Below are 19,594 nucleotides of genomic sequence, written 5' to 3'. Positions count from 1 at the left end.
TAGTCTCCCAGTGTAGTCAATGCAGAAAGAGAAAGACTCTTCCAGAAGTCCGTTCAGATCACCTAAAATGAAGTTTCTGCTCAAAATAGCTTTTTTAATGAGTCTCTTTCTCATTTTCTCTGTAGTGGCCATGGATTAACCTAAGGAGGTTAACCTCCTTTGGCTAAATTTAGCCTGTTAATAACCCTGCCACCTCCAAAACTCAACTACTTCCATCTGGTAATGTTTTGCAGTCTGTTTGCATTGATTTTGCCTGGAAATATTAATGCTGACAGAGAAGGAGGGGTTAAAAGTGTGTTACTCTCTGTCTTTTTTGCTCACGTCTTTCACTTTTTCTTTATTTCATGTCACACTATTATTCTACGTAAAATCTTAATTCTTATAGGTTACTGACCTGAAATTTATACTCAAAAGATGTAAGTGATTTCACTTAATTCTTCAAATATTAAGCAAAAGTGAGAAATAGATTTAATTGTAGACTAGGCAGATGAAAAGGTCTTGAAATTTGAAGTCGTGATTCACAATCCGGAAAAAAGGGAAAAAGAAACCAAAGATAAACCTTTCATCACCAACCTCCAGTTCTTCTTGGTCTCCACCCAAATTAATTCAGTGAGGGTTTTTTAAGCCTTTTTAATTGAAATCTTTATTTTTACCTCAAGCATAAGTTATCGTAAATCAGCAAATAGTAGTTATTTTCACATTTTTTAAATAAAGCAAGAGGGCAAATAAAATTAGCTATTATAGTAAATACATGCTCTTATAACACTGAGTTATTGCCCTAATTGCAAAGGTACTAAATTTACTAAAAATCAGTAAAATGAAAACTGTAGTCGTTCTACTTTGCTTTGCAGGGATGCAAATGTGCATCTTGTTGAGATTCATGAGGGAATCTTAGAGATAGGCTGAAAAAGCCTGCGCTGGTCTGGAATCACAGCCATTAAATGCACTGATCCTCACAAAAGCATATGGGTTTGAAGCAGCAATTACATTCATATGGGCTTTTAAAAAATAGACGTGAGCTGCAGTATTCATTGTGTGACATTGTTTGATGTCTATGTGGGCTGAAATGCAACGAATTTGTCACTCTTTACCAGACTGAGAATGGAACAGGCAATACAATCATGCCAGTCATAGCCCAGACCCGATGATTTTCATTTCCTGAAGACTGAATTGCACTGGCAGATGATGAGGCACCTCTTTACCTCTTTACTTGTAACTGAGGAGGAGGTGTGAAAATTCCTGACTGTGTCTGAGGCTGACCAGATGCAGGACATAAGGAAAAGCCACTTTTTTTTACACGGAAGATGGCAAGCTGTGCTCTCTAGAAATGGCTCCTACACTGATTGATACAGAAGCTTTCAGGTGATACCTTCTGTAGACTAGGGCAACTAGTAAGAAATGCAGTTTTTCTGGAAATTTTCAAACACAGTAATTCTTTTCTAATCTCTTTAAATTACCTTAAGGACATCTGCTTGTAATGTAATGACTAATCAATTAAGTCAATACTTTTTAAAAGTGAACTGCAGATCATTAAAAGCCAAAACCACGCAGTTATTGTCCATCCTGCAAGAATTTATCGAAATGACAAGGTCATCACTGGCTTTAATAATCAAAGGTTATGGTCTAATCATTTCTTATTACTTGCTGAGGGCTAGATCCTGATACTGTGAAGCAGGAGTAGCTACCTCTTAAAGAAAGAACACTCAAGGAATAGGATGCTTCTGTAGTTGAAGAAGGATTTTTTAATCTAGCCCTTAGATTCAAGACCATACTTTTATTGCAGAAGGCATAGACACTTCTGCAAGACTCTAAGAAGGGGTTTTTAGAAGCTGTGTTTTACTGGTTTGACACACAAGAATACTCCCAAGGAGCAGATTCTTTCTCTGTCCTGTATATTCTGCTTCCAGACTCCTAAACTGAGTACAACTGAGTGAGGGATGTTTGAGTGTAAGAGATGTGGGATCAGACCTGTGTTGCCATGATCCATGTAACACACACCAGAGTCTGACTCTGTAACATGTATCCAGGAAAGGCTGAGCACATTTTCACTGCTTCAAGAGGAGATAAAATGAAAATTTCCAAGGAGTCTTTCTGCAAGTGATGGCCCACAAACATGGTTAACAAAGCAGATGCCTCACAACTGCTTTTCAACTTGCTTAAAAATAAATTGCAAGTAGCACCTAGCAATCTCCTTTCATTATGGCGTAGCATGTCACTGTGCTGTCCTAGCAACAGAGCCCTGCCTGTGGTGACTTAGTATTGCCTTCTTACCTTGGAGGAGATAATCTGCATTGGCTTTATTTTTGGTAAATTCTCTGAGACTTTGAGCTGATATGTATGATCCCACCAGAGTTGCTTTCTAACCTAGCCAAGAAAAATTAGGGGCATTTTAAATGCAGGTCCTTTTTCTGTGTAGGTACTTGGATAGCTAACATGTGAGCCCAGAGTATTTTAAGCTGTGTGATTAAATTCACAAGTTCTGTTCACCCTGTTTCTGCCAACATCAAAAGGAAGAATCTCTTGCCCAAGCACAGCCCTGTAAACAGCAAATGCTGACATCTGATGCAGTTTAAATATTCCCAATTCCTGTTGCCCACCCTGAGAAGCTGGACCCAACAGCCACACATTTACATCACATAAGGGGAGGGAGGACCTCACCCACAGAGTAGGAAAACCCCAACATCACACAAAGCATGCGTTGGAAGACTGGAATCATCCAAGGAAGATTCAGGATAGACAGTTTCTCCAACCAAAATACCACCACCTTTAAACCCACCTCTTTGGATGGGTAGAGTTTACATAAATTGCTTCCTGCCTGCCTAAACAAAATCAGAGGACATTCAGCATGCCTGCAATATATATCATTGAGTCAGTTATAGACACCATGACACCTGACCTGTTTCTTACAGTCAGGGCCTTTAATTGCAGTAAATAATAGTATTTCCTGAGGCTAGTGAATGGGATTAGATGATTATGCAGAGAGCTTGTGTTAACTACTTTTAAAAGACTAATGTGCTCTACTTCTAATGGTGTGTTCCTAGGTCTGCTGCTGACCTCGGGCCACAATTTTCAAATTTTCATGTCTGAATAGAAGCAGATATTGTCATATTTGGTCAAGTAAATAGAGAACCTGGTTTCCCCAGAAAACCTTTGAAGTATCTGAAGTGGAGACCTGAACACTGAGGTCTCTTAATTGCATTGGAAGCTTTAAAGAAAGAAATAAGCTGTGATGCCAGTTATAATCAAAATTGGTGAAAAACAGCGATTGTTTGTTCACAGCTCCTTCTTTGAAAGAGAATCATTCAGCTTGCACTTTTCAGCCTGATACCCTGTGGTCTGCCTGCTGATGAGACAGGATCTCTAGAACGGCAGAGTGTTTTATAAATGTTTGGCATTAGGATGCTGAACATCTGCTTAAACTATGAGGGCATTGGTAAGTGAAGTTCCTACTGTCTTTCTGACCGAACACAGACATTTCTCATTAAAGACCAAAATCCAGAAGGTGCTGGTCACTCAGCCTACACGGCGTTTTCTACTGAAAAGAATATCTGTCTGGGTGTGAGCTCTGGTGTCTCAGTGGGAATTTAACAAGCTATTTTCATCTGTTGCTGCAGGCTGTGTTTCAGAGTACGGGTTCATTTGTGACTCATATTTCTTTTCTCTCCTTCTTTCCCTGCCCCTTTTCTCTCTCTCATTTTCTTTCCTCTGCAGAGGGGGTAAGAATGAGCCAGAACCAGAGCAACCAATCCCTCGAAAGGTGCAGATTCGTTCTCTCCCTTCCTTGGAGGATATTGATCCAGACGTGTTAGATAGCATGCATTCATTAGGCTGCTTCCGTGACCGAAATAAACTCTTACAGGACTTGTTGTCAGAAGAGTAAGCACTTGCTCAGTCTTCATATCAGTGGGTGTTCATGGGCTGGGATGGTTATAAACCTGGGGAGAATTAGAGATTGCTTGAACATGTTGCTCGCAGAGGGGGACCAGCAACATCTTCTCACCATCTGGCTGCTCATTTGCTAGTGAGGTGTTGGGAACAAGCACTGAGCCTTTCTTGCACCATGTGTCAGGAGCTCACAGCCTGACCAGCAATGGAGACATGATGCTGTCTCTTCCCTTGCCGTCAGGCAAGGTCACTTCATGAAAAGATGGGTCATGCAGTCTGGATGAGGAGGTATCATTGCTGTTATTTGTGTTGGAGGTGCCTTTGTTGGCAAATTTGTATTTATTTCAAGCTTATGCCTGTGTATTTCCTGAGGTGTTAAGAGGGGCACATAGTGGAAAGTGCACTTAGAGGATCCGGACTCCAGTCTTGCTGCCACTCTTGGTTTGGACTTCCTGTGGACACATTACCTCATCTGTTCTATGCCTCTCTTCTGGGTGTTACATGGGAGTCATTTCATTTTCTCACTAGGTGCTTGTTGGAGACAGCAAGTTTCTAAAAAACTCTGTGGCTTGTGTGTATAGCTGGCAGGTACATGGCTGTTTCCAGCCTTTTTAGAATAACCGAAACCGTTTGCTTGATAAGAAGGGTTTATCTACATGTTGATGCTTCTTTCTCTTCAAATTTACAGATTTTTTCTTTTTTTTCAGAGAAAATCAAGAGAAGATGATTTATTTTCTTCTGCTTGACCGGAAGGAACGGTATCCTAGTCATGAAGATGAGGATCTTCCCCCTAGAAATGAAATAGGTACTACAGATATGACCTCTGTCACCATGAATCTGTCTAAACTAGTTTCTCTTCACTTCTCTTTTTTTTAATATATAACCAAACCCTGACTTCATTTTTCAGGATGTCTGTCTCACAGTGCAGAAGCATCCAACTTGTTCTTGAACCAGATGTTAAAAAAAATCATGTGGGCCCACAAGCTGACTTTATGCAAGCAGATGAGGTTTATAAGCAGTGTAGTCCAGTGGCAGAATTTTCTAGATGATCTTTAAGGTCCCTTCCAACCCAAACTAGTCTATGATTCTATGTGCAGTATTGCAGTAATACTGCTTCTGGACTTAAGCTAGTAAGAGACTGTAGCATTGCATTGTCACTTCTATAGGTAAATATATACACTGTTGAAAGTAACATCACTTAATAACATCACTTACCTATTTATAGTACATACATCAAACTGCCATGTTTTTAGACTATCTTAGAAAGATTTTAAAAGCTTAATAGGAAGTGATATTATATATCTTATAAAGCTCTTGTGATATTACTTTATTCCTGAAGAGTTACTTCAGATCAGCAAGGACTTCACTAATCTAGATAATAGGAAAAATGCTTTCCTAAGGAGAAAGTCCTACATGACTCTTGGTGTGCAGAGTGACAAAAGTTTAACTAATAAGGGATTAGTCACTTCAATCAATGACCTGAAATAGCATTTTTACATAGTAGTACTATGATTTTCAGGTATCTTATTTCAGCACTTTGACGGCTGGAAACAAAGTGCTCTTTACTTTCTCTGGAAAGCCAGGAATCTCCCAGGCCTACAGGGTAGTGTTACACTGAACTGTAAGTTTGTTGATACTCCATTGAGTTATTACCTTATCCAGTTTCCAGGCTTCAGGCCCCATAATTTCACAGGTAAATCTCTTCCATAGGAGAAGAGATGGCAGTTTTTAAACTCTTACCTGGATGGAGCTACAGAGAACGTTAGCATGGAAGATGGGTAGATGTGCCAGCTGCAGGTTCTGTGGTCAAAAGTGCCTTGCTCAATGCAGTTTGTCATCTAGCACTATACTAATCAGCTTTTGACTCAAACAGATTATCCTGCCATGTAAGGACACCATCATCTTGTTTTAGAAATGCTTTTGTCACAAGAAAAGAAGCAAGGTGACTCTAGAATGTAAGTGAATGTGTATGTGTGCCCTAAATACATCCCCACATACCAAACTATTGTCATGGTTTGAATTATGCTCCACTGAATTATGCTGAATTATGAAATATTATGCTCCACATTTTTTATTTAATTTTTTTTTGTACAAGGAGTGAAAATGTTCCCCAACAGGGAAACACTACTCTGAATGTATCATTGTGTCTGATTGGCACAGTTTAGGCTCTTTGAGCATTTTTCTTCAGGTGTTTGTAAGTTGTATTTCCTCTTCCATGGGAAGTTTCCACCTCCCCTGTTTCCAGCAGTATCTCTGATAACACAGGGCAAGATTTAATTTAGAGGAGTCATGCTTCTGATGAGTATCTCATCATTAGCCATCGGCAGTGGCCTTGCACGAACAGTGAAGAGCAGGGAAAAAGTAACAGATTTAATATGGCAGCTTGAAGAACTGACATTTATGACAGTTGTGCATTGCTAAAGCTCTTGACAAAAAAAAAAAAAAAGTGCATCTCTGAGTATTTTGGTTTTGTCTCTTTCTTTGCCTGTTAGGTCTCAGAAAGAATGGATGCAAGTGAAAACAGACAGATTAGCGCTGTCTTCTGGTGCCCCTTCTGTCTGTTTCGGCTACATGAAGATTTCTCAAAGGGCCAGGGAAGGGCCACCTTCTTTCAATTCCAGCTCCAGTTTCTTGACTTGAAAACATAAAAATGAGAAACTTCTCAGTAAAATGAGTGAATGTCAATTAATGTCTCCTTGAGGAATAGCCTTTTGTGGGGTGGAGTTAATTAATAAAACAGAGAACAAGAGAATGGGCCAAAATAGCCATATAGGATAGAGGTGCCTCATCCAAACTCAGAAGTGGAACCTTTATTTTCCACATTCCAGATGAATGCCTTTATTAAGTGGATCTTTACCTATATGATCTCTCTTCCTCTGTAAAAGTCCTTAGGGATGGTTTCACTTTTCTGATGTGAAATACAAGGAAAAGGGGTCCTCAAAACTATCACAGATCCAGACTAGTACTTGATTGGTTTTTCCCATGTAAAATATTTAGAGTCAAGAAAAGAAGGAGAAACACTGGAATTTTTCCTATTTTTAGATACTGTGCTTTTGCAAACTCTTCCTCCGCTTTTATATGACACCACTGTAGTTTTTTTTGGCAGGATGGCTGTGTATTTAGTATCTTTAGACTTGACAGTGATGACAGACTCAGCGCAATGTCATTTCTTACTCATACCCTGTTAAAAAATATGTACAATATGTGCTGTCGTCAGCCGTGTATAATATAGGATCGTAGGATCGTAAAGAGGAATCAAATACTTTTATTAGAAGCCCAATCATGTTCATTTAACCTTCTGGATTTATTTTCCATCAAACTTCTGACTTCTGTGAACTGCTGTTGTTGAATGTATTGGTGTGTTTCTCCACCTGCTCTTTTTTGATAGTCTCTCTCTTTGATCATTTAAAATGTAGATTGGAAATCAATATCTTCCAGCATCTTGAGCAGAAAGGACTGCTATAAAAGAACCATTTAGCTTGTTAGCAATATCCTTTTCCTTCTTAATTGTTCTGCTGATTCCCTCCTGGTCCCTCTGGCTACTGTCCTTCTCTCAAGCATTCTGTTTCTGATGGCTGTACAAAACACTGTTATTTGACTCTTCAGTTAATTTCTCTTCACATGTCTTCTTCACTGTCTTTTAATGTCCACCTTATATTTGGCCTGTCACTTTTTTAAGTGTCACTCAGCTGAATTTCTTTACTAAAGTTCTCTGTTTTGAACATGAATGGGTTAAATTGCTTTTTTAAAATCACAGAATCACAGAATCACAGAATCACAAAGTTGGAAAGGACCCATTGGATCATCGAGTCCAACCATTCCTAACACTCCCTAAACCATGTCCCTAAGCACTTCATCAACCCGTTCCTTAAACACCTCCAAGGAAGGCGACTCGACCACCTCCCTGGGCAGCCTGTTCCAGTACCCAATGACTCTTACTGTGAAGAATTTTTTTCTGATATCCAACCTGAACCTCCCCTGGCGGAGCTTCAGGCCATTCCCCCTTGTCCTGTCCTCAGTCACCTGGGAGAAAAGGCCAGCTCCATCCTCTCCACAACCTCCTTTCAGGTAGTTGTAGAGAGTAATAAGGTCTCCCCTCAGCCTCCTCTTCTCCAGGCTAAACAACCCCAGCTCTCTCAGCCGCTCCTCATAAGACTTGTTCTCCAGCCCCCTCACCAGCTTTGTTGCTCTTCTCTGGACACGCTCCAGAGCCTCAACATCCTTCTTGTGGTGAGGGGTCCAGAACTGAACACAGTACTCAAGGTGCGGTCTCACCAGTGCTGAGTACAGAGGGAGAATCACCTCCCTGGACCTGCTGGTGACCCCATTTCTGATACAAGCCAAGATGCCATTGGCCTTCTTGGCCACCTGGGCTCACTGCTGGCTCATGTTCAGTCGGCTGTCAACCAGCACCCCCAGGTCCTTCTCTTCCGTGCAACTCTCCAGCCATTCTTCCCCCAGTCTGTAGCGCTGCATAGGGTTGTTGTGCCCCAAGTGCAGGACCCGGCATTTGGCCTTGTTAAACCTCATCCCATTGGTGTCGGCCCAGCAGTCCAGCCTGTTCAGATCCCTTTGCAGAGCCTCCCTACCCTCCAGCAGATCGACACTTCCTCCCAGCTTAGTGTCATCTGCAAACTTGCTGAGGGTGCACTCGATGCCTTCATCCAGGTCATTGATAAAGACATTGAACAGAGCTGGACCCAGTACTGAGCCCTGAGGAACTCCACTTGTGAATGGCCTCCAGCTGGAGTTAACTCCGTTGACCACCACTCCCTGGGCCCGGCCATCCAACCAGTTTTCAACCCAGGAGAGTGTGCGCCTGTCCAGGCCAGGGGCTGACAGTTTCTGCAGCAGAATGCTGTGAGAAACTGTGTCAAAGGCTTTACTGAAGTCCAAGAAGACTACATCCACAGCCTTTCCCCCATCCAGTAGTCGAGTGATTTTGTCATAGAAGGTGATCAGGTTAGTTTGGCAAGATCTGCCTTTTGTAAACCCATGTTGACTGGGCCTGATCACCCGGTTCTCTTGCATGTGCTTCATGATAGCACTCAAGATTACCTGTTCCATGACTTTCCCTGGCACTGAGGTGAGACTGACAGGCCTGTAGTTCCCCGGATCCTCTCTGCAACCCTTCTTGTATATGGGCACAACATCAGCCAGCCTCCAGTCCAGTGGAACTTCCCCAGTCAGCCAGGACCTCTGGAAGATGATGGATAGGGGTTTGGAAAGGACATCCACCAGCTCCTTCAATACTCTTGGGTGGATCCCATCCGGCCCCATAGACTTGGGGGAGTCTAGCTGGGCAAGCAAGTCTCTAACCGCCTCCTCTTGGATCACGGGAGCCTCAATCTGCCCCTCTAACTCTTGGATTTGTAAACAGAAGGAACAACTTTCTTTGCTATTAAAGACTGAGGCGAAGAAGGCATTAAGTACCTCAGCCTTGTCCTTATCCCCTGTCACTGTTATTCCTTCTGCATCCACTAGAGACTGGATATTCTCCCTCGTCCTCCTTTTCCTGTTAATGTACTTGTAGAAAGACTTTTTGTTGTCTTTCACAGACTTATCGAGTTTTAATTCTAGTCGGGCCTTGGCCCTCCTGATTTTTTCCCTGCACGATCTCACTTCGTCCCTGTAGTCCACCCAAGATGCCTGTCCTTTCCTCCAGAGCACATAGAGCTTCTTCTTCTTATTGACGCATCTTGAGATCTCCCTGCTCCACCAAGCTGGCTTTTCCCCCCGCCGGCTCCTTTTCCGGAACACAGGGATGGCCTGCTCTTGAGCTGCTAGGATTTCATTTTTCAAGAGCGCCCAACCCTCATGGGCTCCCTTGCCCTGGAGGACTGTTTCCCACGGGACTTTGCTAATCAACCTTCTGAACAGGCCAAAGTCTGCCCTCTGGAAGTTTAATGTGACTGTTTTGCTAACCCCCTTCTTAATCCCACCTAGAACTGGAAACCCTATCATCTCATGATCACTTAATCCCAGGCGTCCTCCAACCGTCAAATCCCCAACAAGACCTTCTCTATTCACAAACAGCAGGTCTAGGAAGGCACCCTCCCTTGTTGGTTCGCTAACCAGTTGTGCAAGGAAGTTGTCTTCGATGCACTCCAGGAACCTCCTAGACTGTTTCCTTTCTGCTGTATTGTACTCCCAGCAGACATCCGGAAAGTTAAAGTCTCCCACAAGGACAAGAGGCAGAGATTTAGAGACTGTCCCCAGCTGTTTATAGAAGAGTTCATCAGCAGCTTCTTCTTGGCTGGGTGGTCTGTAACAGACTCCTATCACAAAGTCCCCTTTCTTGTGGGCTCTTCTGATTTGTTTTTCATGACTTTTTCCTCCTCTGATAAAATGTTTTTCATGACTTTTTCCATCTTTCTTGTCTAGACTCTTATTATTAACTAATATTGATGCAGTCTGAGCTTATTCATCTCCATTCTTTTCACATAAGCTGCCTTCTTCCGTTTTCTTTCTTTTTCTTTTGTTTTAAACTGCATTCTTCCACCTTCCTTTCTAATGCCTGATATCCCTCTGCAAACAGATATCAGCTCTGTTGTAGATACAAAACATAATTACATTGTTATTCTGCATATTGCTTGGCTTTAGTTACTCTTCTGATACCAGCAGTTGTCCTGTGGGATTAATCTTTTCTCATTCTTTGAACTTGTTTGAAGATGCTGGAGTTTGAATGTCAAATGTTTAAACTTTGTCCCTACTTACTTTTGACCACTTACGTGTGTGCAGCTGAAGTCATCCAGTGTAACTGATTTGTTAGGTGTATCTCCATTTGGCTTTGCCTCAGCCTTATGCACTATACATTTTTCCTAATCTGAAGGTTGCTATCCCTACTAGTATTTTCTACTGTGTTTTTATTACTGGATGGAGTTTTGAAATGGAGTGCTTTTTCAAATTATTTTTTAGCCGGAACATTATAACTGTGGCTACAAAGAATCAGTGATGGGGTCAGTTGTTGTCACTAGCCCACTTGCGTTTAAGGCATCTTTGTTCATACTCATTGTTTCAAGAATAAGCTCTGCCTTAAAGGGATCTTATGCTAAAAAAACATGATGTGAGAGAAAGAAGAAACAATAAATAGATGAGGGGTGTGAGGAGAGCAGGATAATAAAAATAATACCATCAGACTAAGGTGCGTTAAGATGCAAACAGGTAGACTTCCTCCTCCGCCTGGTAGCAGAGCTGAAGGAGGAAGTAGAGAGCCTGAGTAGCATCAGGGACTGTGAGATGGTAATAGACCGATGGGATCACACCCTCAGCTCCAAAGCAAAAGAGAAGAAGACATACACAGGTAAGAGCCCAGGAAGAAAAGGATCAGGCATCTTCCCCATCTAAGATTGTGGGTGAAGGCTCAAAAGGAGATAGGGAGTGGAAGCAAGTCCACCGATGGGGCAGAAAATCAACCCCCTCCTTGCCCACACCACCTCAGGTGCTGCTCCACAACAGCTTTGAGGCTCTCAATGTGGAGGACAGACCAGAGGAAAACATAGAGGAAGATGCACCCACATCAGAGCAGGGTTAGAGACCAAAACAATGTAAACACGCCATTGCGACGACCGGCACAAGGACCAATAGGAGAGTCATAGTTGCAGGAGACTCTCTATTGAAGGGGACAGAGGGTCTGATATGTCGAGCAGACCCCACTCACAGGGAAGTCTGCTGCGTCCCAGGAGCCTGGGTAAGGGATGTAACCAAGAAACTTCCCAGCCTGGTGAGAACAGCTGACTATTACTCGTTACTGCTGCTCCATGTGGGAGGCCATGAAGCAGCTGTAAGGAGCCCAAGGAAGGTTAAAAGTGATTTTAAGGCCTTGGGATGGCTACTGAGGGAATCAGGGGCCCAGGTTATTTTTTCTTCCCTCCTCCCAGTAACAGATGGTGACATATAACAGCTCAGATGGATCCAGTCCATTGATACATGGCTCTGTGGCTGGTGTCACAACAATAACTTTGAGTTTTCTGATGATGGGATGGTCTGCATGGCACTGGGGTTACAGGCTTTGGATGGGAGCCACCTTTCTCAGAGGGGGAGGAGGATCTTTGCCTGGGAACTTGCAGTGCTTGTAGATAGGGCTTTAAACTACATACAAAGGGGAAGGGGGTTAACACCAAGCTAGCCCTTAACAAAAGGGGGAAGGACAGGTGCCAAGGGTCAGGTGTTAGGGAGGAGACTTCTCCAAAACACCTTATAGGCAAAAGGAGGTCCACTGGAAAGGTGATGCAACCAGCAGCCCAGCTGAAGTGCCTTTACACTAACGCACAAAGCTTGGGTAACAAGCAGGAGGAGCTGGAAGCTACTGTGCTACTTGAAAGCTATGATCTGGTTGCCATCACGGAAATGTGGTGGGATGAGTCCCGTGACTGGAACGTGGCTATTGATGGCTACAGGCTGTTCAGGAGAGACAGACCGGGAAGGAGGAGTGGAGGCATTGCCTTCTATCTCAGGAAAGAGATAGAATGTGAAGAGCTGTCATTGAAGAATAGCCATGAACAGGTTGAAAGGTTGTGGGTAAAAATTAATGGTGGAAGAATCAACGGGAACCTTGTAATTGGTGTATACTACAGGCCACCCGATCAAGGTGAGGCAACTGATGAAGCCTTCTTCCCTCAGCCACAGGAGGCTTTGCGCTTGCAAGCTCTCATGCTGCTCGGGGACTTCAACCACCCAGACATATGCTGTAGAAGTAGCACAGCAAGCTGTAGGCAATCCAGGAGACTCCTGGAGTGCATCGAGGATAATTTCTTAGTCCAGCTGATAGAGACCCCCAGCCAAAGAGATGCAATACTGGACCTTATGGTCACAAATACAAGTCAACTCATCAGTGACATTAGGATCAGTGGCAGCCTGGGCTGCAGTGATCGTGCACTGGTGGACTTCCAGATCCAGAGGGATATGGGATAGTTGAGGAGTATAGTCAGGACACTAAATTTCAAGAAAGCAGACTTCCAGCTCTTTAAGGAATTACTCGGTAAGACCCCCTGGGACTTGGTCCTCCGAGACAAAGTAGCAGAGCAGAGCTGGAAAATATTTGAGGAAGCTTTCCACAGGGTGCAAGAACGTTCAGTCCCGGCATGTAGAAAATCAGGCAGGAAAGGGAAGAGTCTGGCATGGCTGAGTCGAGACCTGCTGGTTAAACTAAAAAAAGAAGAGGGAACTGCACAGGCAGTGCAAGCAGGGACAAATAACCTGGGACGTTGCCTGGTTGTGTAGGGATGAAGCCAGGAAGGCCAAGGCACAGCTGGACCTGAACTTGGCAAGGGAAGTAAAGACCAACAAGAAGGGCTTTTACAGGTACATCAGTTGAAAGAGGAAGATCAAAGAGAACGTACCCCCGCTGATGACTGGAAATGGGGATCATGTATCAACAGATGAGGAAAAGGCTGAGGTACTCAACAAGGTTTTGCCTCAGTCTTCATTGATAACTGCTCTCCTCGCCCCTCCTGGGTCATGGGACAGCAAGATGGTGACCAGGGGACTAGACCCCCTCCCACAGTAGAGGAGGATCAGGTTCATGAACACCTGAGGAACCTGAACATATATAAGTCCACGGGGCCTGATGAGATGCATGCCAGAGTCCTGAGGGAATTGGCAGATGTGGTTGCCAAGCCACTCTCCATGATATTTGAAAAGCCATGGCAGTCAGGAGGAGTCCCTGGTGACTGGAAGAAGGGTAACATTGTGCCCATTTTTGAAAAGGGTATAAAAGATGACCCTGAGAACTACTGACCTGTCAGCCTCACCTCTGTGCCTGGGAAGATCATGGAATGGATCCTCCTAGAAGCTATGCTAAAGCACATGGAGAGCAGGGAGGTGATTAACGGCAGCCATCATGGCTTCACCAGGGGCAAGTCCTGCCTGACCAACTTGGTGGCTTTCTGTGATGGGGTAATAGACACAAGTAAACCGACGGATGTGATCTATCTAGACTTCTGTAAAGCCTTTGACTCAGTCCCCCACAACAGTCTTCTCTCTAAATTGGAAAGATATGGATTTGATAGGTGGATGGTAAGGTGGATAAGAAACTGGCTGGATGGTCGTATTCAGAGAGTAGTGGTCAATGGCTCAAAGTTCAGATGGAGATCCGTCACAAGTGGTGTCCCTCAGAGGTCCGTACTGGGACCAGTGCTGTTTAATATCTTCATCAATGATATTGACAGTGAGATTGAGTGCACCCTCAGCAAGTTTGCAGATGACATAAAGCTGAATGGTGTAGTTGTCACACCGGAAGGACGGGATGTCATCCAGAGTGACCTGGACAGACCGGAGAAGTGGGGCTCTGAGAAGCTCATGAGGTTCAACAAGACCAAGTGTAAGGTCCTGCATCTGGGTTGGGGCAATTCCCGTTTTCACTACACGATAGGGGGTGACGTGCTTGAGAGCAGCCCTGCAGAGAAGGACATGAGGACGCTGGTCGATGAAAAGCTCGGAAGTGTGGATCTGCTGGAGGGTAGGGAGGCTCTGCAAAGGGATCTGAACAGGCTGGACTGCTGGGCTGAGGCCAATGGCATGAGGTTTAACAAGGCCAAACGCCTGGTCCTGCACTTGGGGCACAACAACCCTATGCAGTGCTACAGACTGGGGGAAGAGTGGCTGGAAAGCTGTACAGAGGAGAAGAACCTGGGGGTAATGGTTGACAGCCGACTGAACATGAGCCAGCAGTGTGCTCAGGTGGCCAAGAAGGCCAATGGCATCTTGGCTTGTATCAGAAATGGTGTGACCAGCAGGTCCAGGGAGGTGATCCTCCCTCTGTACTCGGCACTGGTGAGACCACACCTTGAGTACTGTGTTCAGTTCTGGGCCCCTCACCACAAGAAGGATGTTGAGGCTCTGGAGCGTGTCCAGAGAAGAGCAACAAAGCTGGTGAGGGGGCTGGAGGACAAGTCTTATGAGGAGTGGCTGAGAGAGCTGGGGTTGTTTAGCCTGGAGAAGAGGAGGCTGAGGGGAGACCTTATTACTCTCTACAACTACCTGAAAGGAGGTTGTGGAGAGGATGGAGCTGGCCTTTTCTCCCAGGTGACTGAGGACAGGACAAGGGGGAATGGCCTGAAGCTCCGCCAGGGGAGGTTCAGGCTGGATATCAGAAAAAAAAAAAATTTCACGGAAAGAGTCACTGGGCACTGGAACAGGCTGCCCAGGGAGGTGATCAAGTCACCTTCCCTGGAGATGTTTAAGGAGCGGGTGGATGAAGTGCTTAGGGGCATGGTTTAGGGAGTGTTAGGAATGGTTGGACTCGATGATCCAGTGGGTCCTTTCCAACCTGGTGATTCTATGATTCTATGAGCCTGCAGTATGCGCTCACAGCCCAGGAGGCCAAGCGTATCCTGGGCTGCATCAAAAGAAGCATGGCCAGCAGGTCAAAGGAAGTGATTCTGCACCTCTATTCCTCTCTTGTGTGACCTCAGCTGGAATAATGTGTCCAGTTCTGGAATCCTCAATGTAAGAAGGATATGGATCTGTTGGAACGCGTCCAGAGGAGGGCTACAGAGATGGTTGGAGGGCTGGAGCACCTTCGCTACGAGGACTGGCTGAGAGAGTTGGGCCAGTTCAGCCTGGAGAAGAGAAGGCTCAGAGGAGATCTTATAGCGACCTTCTAGGGCCTGAAGGGGGCCTACAGGAAAGCTGGAGAGGGGCTGTTTGTAAAGGCTTGAGAGGGTAGGTCCAGGAGGAATGGGTATAAAATGGAGAGGGGCAGATTTAAACTAGACATTAGGAAGAATTTCTTCACTGTGGGAGTGATGAGACACTGGCACAGGTTGCCCAGGGAGGTTGTGGATGCCCCATCCCTGGAGGTGTTCAAGGCCAGATTGAATGGGGCCTTGGCCAGCCTGATTTAGTGGGATGTCCCTGCCCATGGCACAGGGTGTTGGAACTAGATGATCTTTAAGGTCCCTTCCAACCCTAACTATACTATGATACTATGATACTACTATGAGACTAGGCAGTGGAGGTATAATTGTCAAATACCATATCTGTGGTTTCACAAAGGAATCCTGGCACAGGAAGAAGCCTTAGAGGCTGGGCACTGTAAGCTTCTTTCTAACTGCACAGGTGAAGAATGCCTTCTTTTACAAGTGGTCACTCTCCAATAAAAGTAAAAATGTGTCTATAAGTAGAGGCAGGGAACTGAAACAGCCCAGCCAAAGGAAAAAAAATCCTTCTGGTTTTTTTTTTCTGCCTTCCTGCTTTTTACTGTTTTGATGCCATAAGAGGTGTTAGTTATAAAACATCTCAGCATATCTGCATTTGGTTCCCTGTTTCACCGTGGAAGTGTGTATGGTTTGGCAAGGCAAGTCACCTTCTGCAATGCTGTTTGGTATCCAAAGAGTCTTTTCAGAGTAACTTAGGTGCTCCTCAAAAACTCTGTAAGTGCTTGTCAGCACCTTTAGAAATGAATTGCCTTTAAATATCTCATTCTTAAACCTCAGTTTTCACTCTGCAAATTGAAAGTAGCACTTCAATACCTCATAGAAATGTTACACAATAAAAAGCGTAAAGCACTTCAGTTACTGTAATAGTAAAAGCTGTATGATGACCTCAGATAAATTTGAGTATCTCTCGTTGGAGATTCATCTCGGGTAGGCTTATATGTTTAATTTGTAATGCTGAAGGTGGAAAAATATAAAGGAGTGGATGAAACTCGAAATCTAATCTTAAAGATCCAAAAAAAAAGGAGGTATGTTTTCAGAGGAGAATGCAATTTTGACTTCAGAGTGTGCTCATGTCCCTATGTCACGTTTATTCTAGCTAGCAGGGGCATTGAAGGCAAGCTCTAGCAATCTGAGTACATGTACAGGACCCTAGGTGGCTTATGTTCTGGCTAACAGCTTGTGCGAGAGCCCATGTTGTCGTCTTCTTATTACTGTTACCACCTTTGTAAGGTAATTTCGGCAAGCTATGCTATAGTTGTACCTTTATTTTACACTGCATTCAAGGAAGCATCAGTGCTCATTCTCTCTGTAGATGGATTGCAAGTTATGTCTTAATGTTTGCAGATTTGGAAGAAGGGAAAGACTACACATGTTCATCTCCATCAGAAAGATATCTGTCTCTGTAGGGGAGGTGTGATAGTGTTGAGAGAGGGTTTAACCAACTTGTATGAGGTAAGTCAGAGCAGAATTCAGCTGACAGCATTTTCTTTTCATAAAGATCCCCCCAGGAAGCGTGTGGACTCCCCAATGCTGAACAGGCATGGGAAGCGACGGCCAGAAAGGAAGTCGATGGAGGTTCTCAGTGTGACAGATGGCGGCTCCCCAGTCCCTGCTCGCAGAGCTATTGAAATGGCACAACATGGACAGAGGTGGGTCTTTCCTTTACCCAGGAGCCCTGCCTGTCTGGGTTTGCTACCCTCTTTTATATTATACATACAAAGGAGCTGTAGAGCTTTTCTATTTGCACCAGCATTCATTACAACTTCCAAGCACATCTGCAACATGATCTGGCAGCCAGCAGCACTTACGCATGCAGGACCGGAAGTCCTTCCAGGGGCTTAAAGTTCTGTTTGCTTGCAACTATTGCTCAGGAAACCTCTGGGCAAGATTCATCTCACCTCCTTTTAATTGTTGAGAATTCAGTCTGAGCTTGTGATACAGGCTGTCACTCTAGGCAATGGGGACAGACAAGGGCTTTGGGAAGTCTCAAATACATATGTCCTCTGTTCCAGCAATCTTAGGTGGGATAAATTACCCTCTGGTTGTTCCTCTGTGTCTCCATAGCTTACAGCAGGAATCTAGATGACAGTCTTGGATTAGGTGCCTAGCTTTTGGGCACCCAAATTTAAATATTAGCCCCACCTTCCATGTCATCAGAACAGCTTGAATCTGGAAAGCCCTGTCCAGGCATCTGTAGATGCCTCTAAAAGGTGCTGTCAGAGCCAGCATGCATCTGATCTCATAAATTACCACATGCCTGTAAAGTGAAGGAATATGTATAATATTGCCTCTTTTCTATCAAAGAAAATGTCAGTCTTGTGGAGAAACAGCAGAGGAAAATAGTGTCTCTTCAAGGCAGGTTCTGGGAAAGTAAGTGAACTGTGGAAGTCCACTTATATGAACCACAGAAACTGCTTCCTCAGACCCTATGACTAGCCTAAGGGAAGCACATGCATTTGGAATCAGACTTGCATAAATCAATCAATAAAAAAGAACATTTCACATGTATGTATGCTGGTGATGCTGTAGCTTCATGACATGATTTTTTTGTTCAGCTGTTAAGATGTGCTCAGAAAGAGCCTACTATGCCCAGAAACTTCCTTTGCTCACTGAGAACTGGATGAAGAATATAAAATAATTTCAGGTCCCTAAAATTGCTTTAATGTTTTGCTGGCATTTGTTACAGTTCTATATACAGCAAGGAAAAAGTAGTCATTTCCGGAATCTGCTAGAATTTGTTTAAAACTGGCTATGTGGCCTTGAGATACACTGCCATAAAGATTTTTCATTCTAGTGTAGCTTGGAAACCTCTCTTGAATATGGTTTGCTCTGATGTGAGGACAGGGTGAAGGAAATGTTCTGGACAGGGTATGCTCAGTGTTCCTCATTAGCCTCAAGATTATAAGAATGAAGGCAACACTGGCAAACAGTTGCTCACTACTTATTCAGCTTACAGTATTTAATCTGGTACCTGGTAGATGCATGGGCCATGAAGCTCCCAGAACCAGGCAGAGGATAATCACTTTCCCCCACCCCAAAACTGCCTGTGTACAGTACTCAGCAGCTGATTACAGTAAATGGATGATTGGGCAGAGCAAATAGGAGGTTTTAGATTGATCACAAAGTTTTCTGGGAGCTGAAACCTCTTCCAGCTCCAGCTTTGACTTTGGATTCCAAAGCCTGAAGGGGCAAAGCTGTATCTTGCTATCCAAAATATTTCTTTTGCTTTTAAATGTCTCACTCAGTTCTGTACGAGGGAACAATTGAAGTCAAAAGGTCTGAGATGAGTTCAGAGCAGAGACATATCCAACCTACATATCAGTAAAGAAGAGCTTTAGCTTAAGGAGGAAGCAAAACCTGCCACACGTGGAAGAGATACAGGGCAATGCATACCACAATGCAGGACTGGATGTAAAGGTGTGATTAAGGGTAGAGAAAGGGATGCAGTAACACCATTATTATGGGCTTGGCAGTGTTTGTTTTGGAAGGGGTTAAAGGGAAGATGTTATTTTACTCCATGTGTGAGCTTTCATAATTCATACCATCCACATCCACAGATGACAATGGCACATTTTTTGTCGCTGGCAGCACAGTCGCTTATAACATGAACTGGCTTCATTAATGAACAACACTGCATGGGGATTGTCTGGGGACCATGCATTGCTGATGGGGCACCAGCTGTCAGAGCAGTCAGTAACAAAATGACAAGTGCCTTCCACCAAGAGTGAGGGATTTTTAATGGCTAGTTGCATATTATAGTCCATTAAATGACCCACTGACAGTGGATTTTACAGCAATGGGGCTTAGATCCCAGAGGTGGATTTTTTTTTTAAGAATGTCATTTTTTGCCTCAGCAGATGACTATTCAGTGCTTTTATCCTGCAATACTAGGAAGACAGGGAGGTAGACCAGGGAAACAGGCCTCCTGTTTAGACACGGATGACTTGTATAAACGTCCAGAAACACAGAGCTTCTTTCTTAAGCTGGCAGAGATACTCTTCTAACCAGTGGGCAGAACACACCCATGTGTCCTGTGATATAGTCCTATT

General features: G+C 44.1%; 1 protein-coding gene across 14 annotated transcripts in view; it reads left to right on the top strand.

Annotated features, from left to right (window-relative positions):
* The window catches only part of BRSK2 (BR serine/threonine kinase 2), a 317,085-nt gene that overhangs the window by 250,774 nt on the left and 46,717 nt on the right, over positions 1–19,594 (top strand). For all 14 annotated transcript variants that reach the window (XM_054068445.1, XM_054068440.1, XM_054068444.1 and 11 more), the window contains exons 10-12: positions 3,712–3,876; positions 4,593–4,690; positions 17,044–17,194. In XM_054068445.1, the coding sequence (XP_053924420.1) occupies positions 3,712–3,876; positions 4,593–4,690; positions 17,044–17,194 (414 nt within the window). The remainder of the gene's footprint in view (positions 1–3,711; positions 3,877–4,592; positions 4,691–17,043; positions 17,195–19,594) is intronic.

This window comes from Cuculus canorus, chromosome 5, assembly GCF_017976375.1.
Source record: "Cuculus canorus isolate bCucCan1 chromosome 5, bCucCan1.pri, whole genome shotgun sequence".
In the NCBI taxonomy this organism is placed as follows: domain Eukaryota; kingdom Metazoa; phylum Chordata; class Aves; order Cuculiformes; family Cuculidae; genus Cuculus; species Cuculus canorus.
This window is presented reverse-complemented; position numbering and strand designations above follow the sequence as displayed.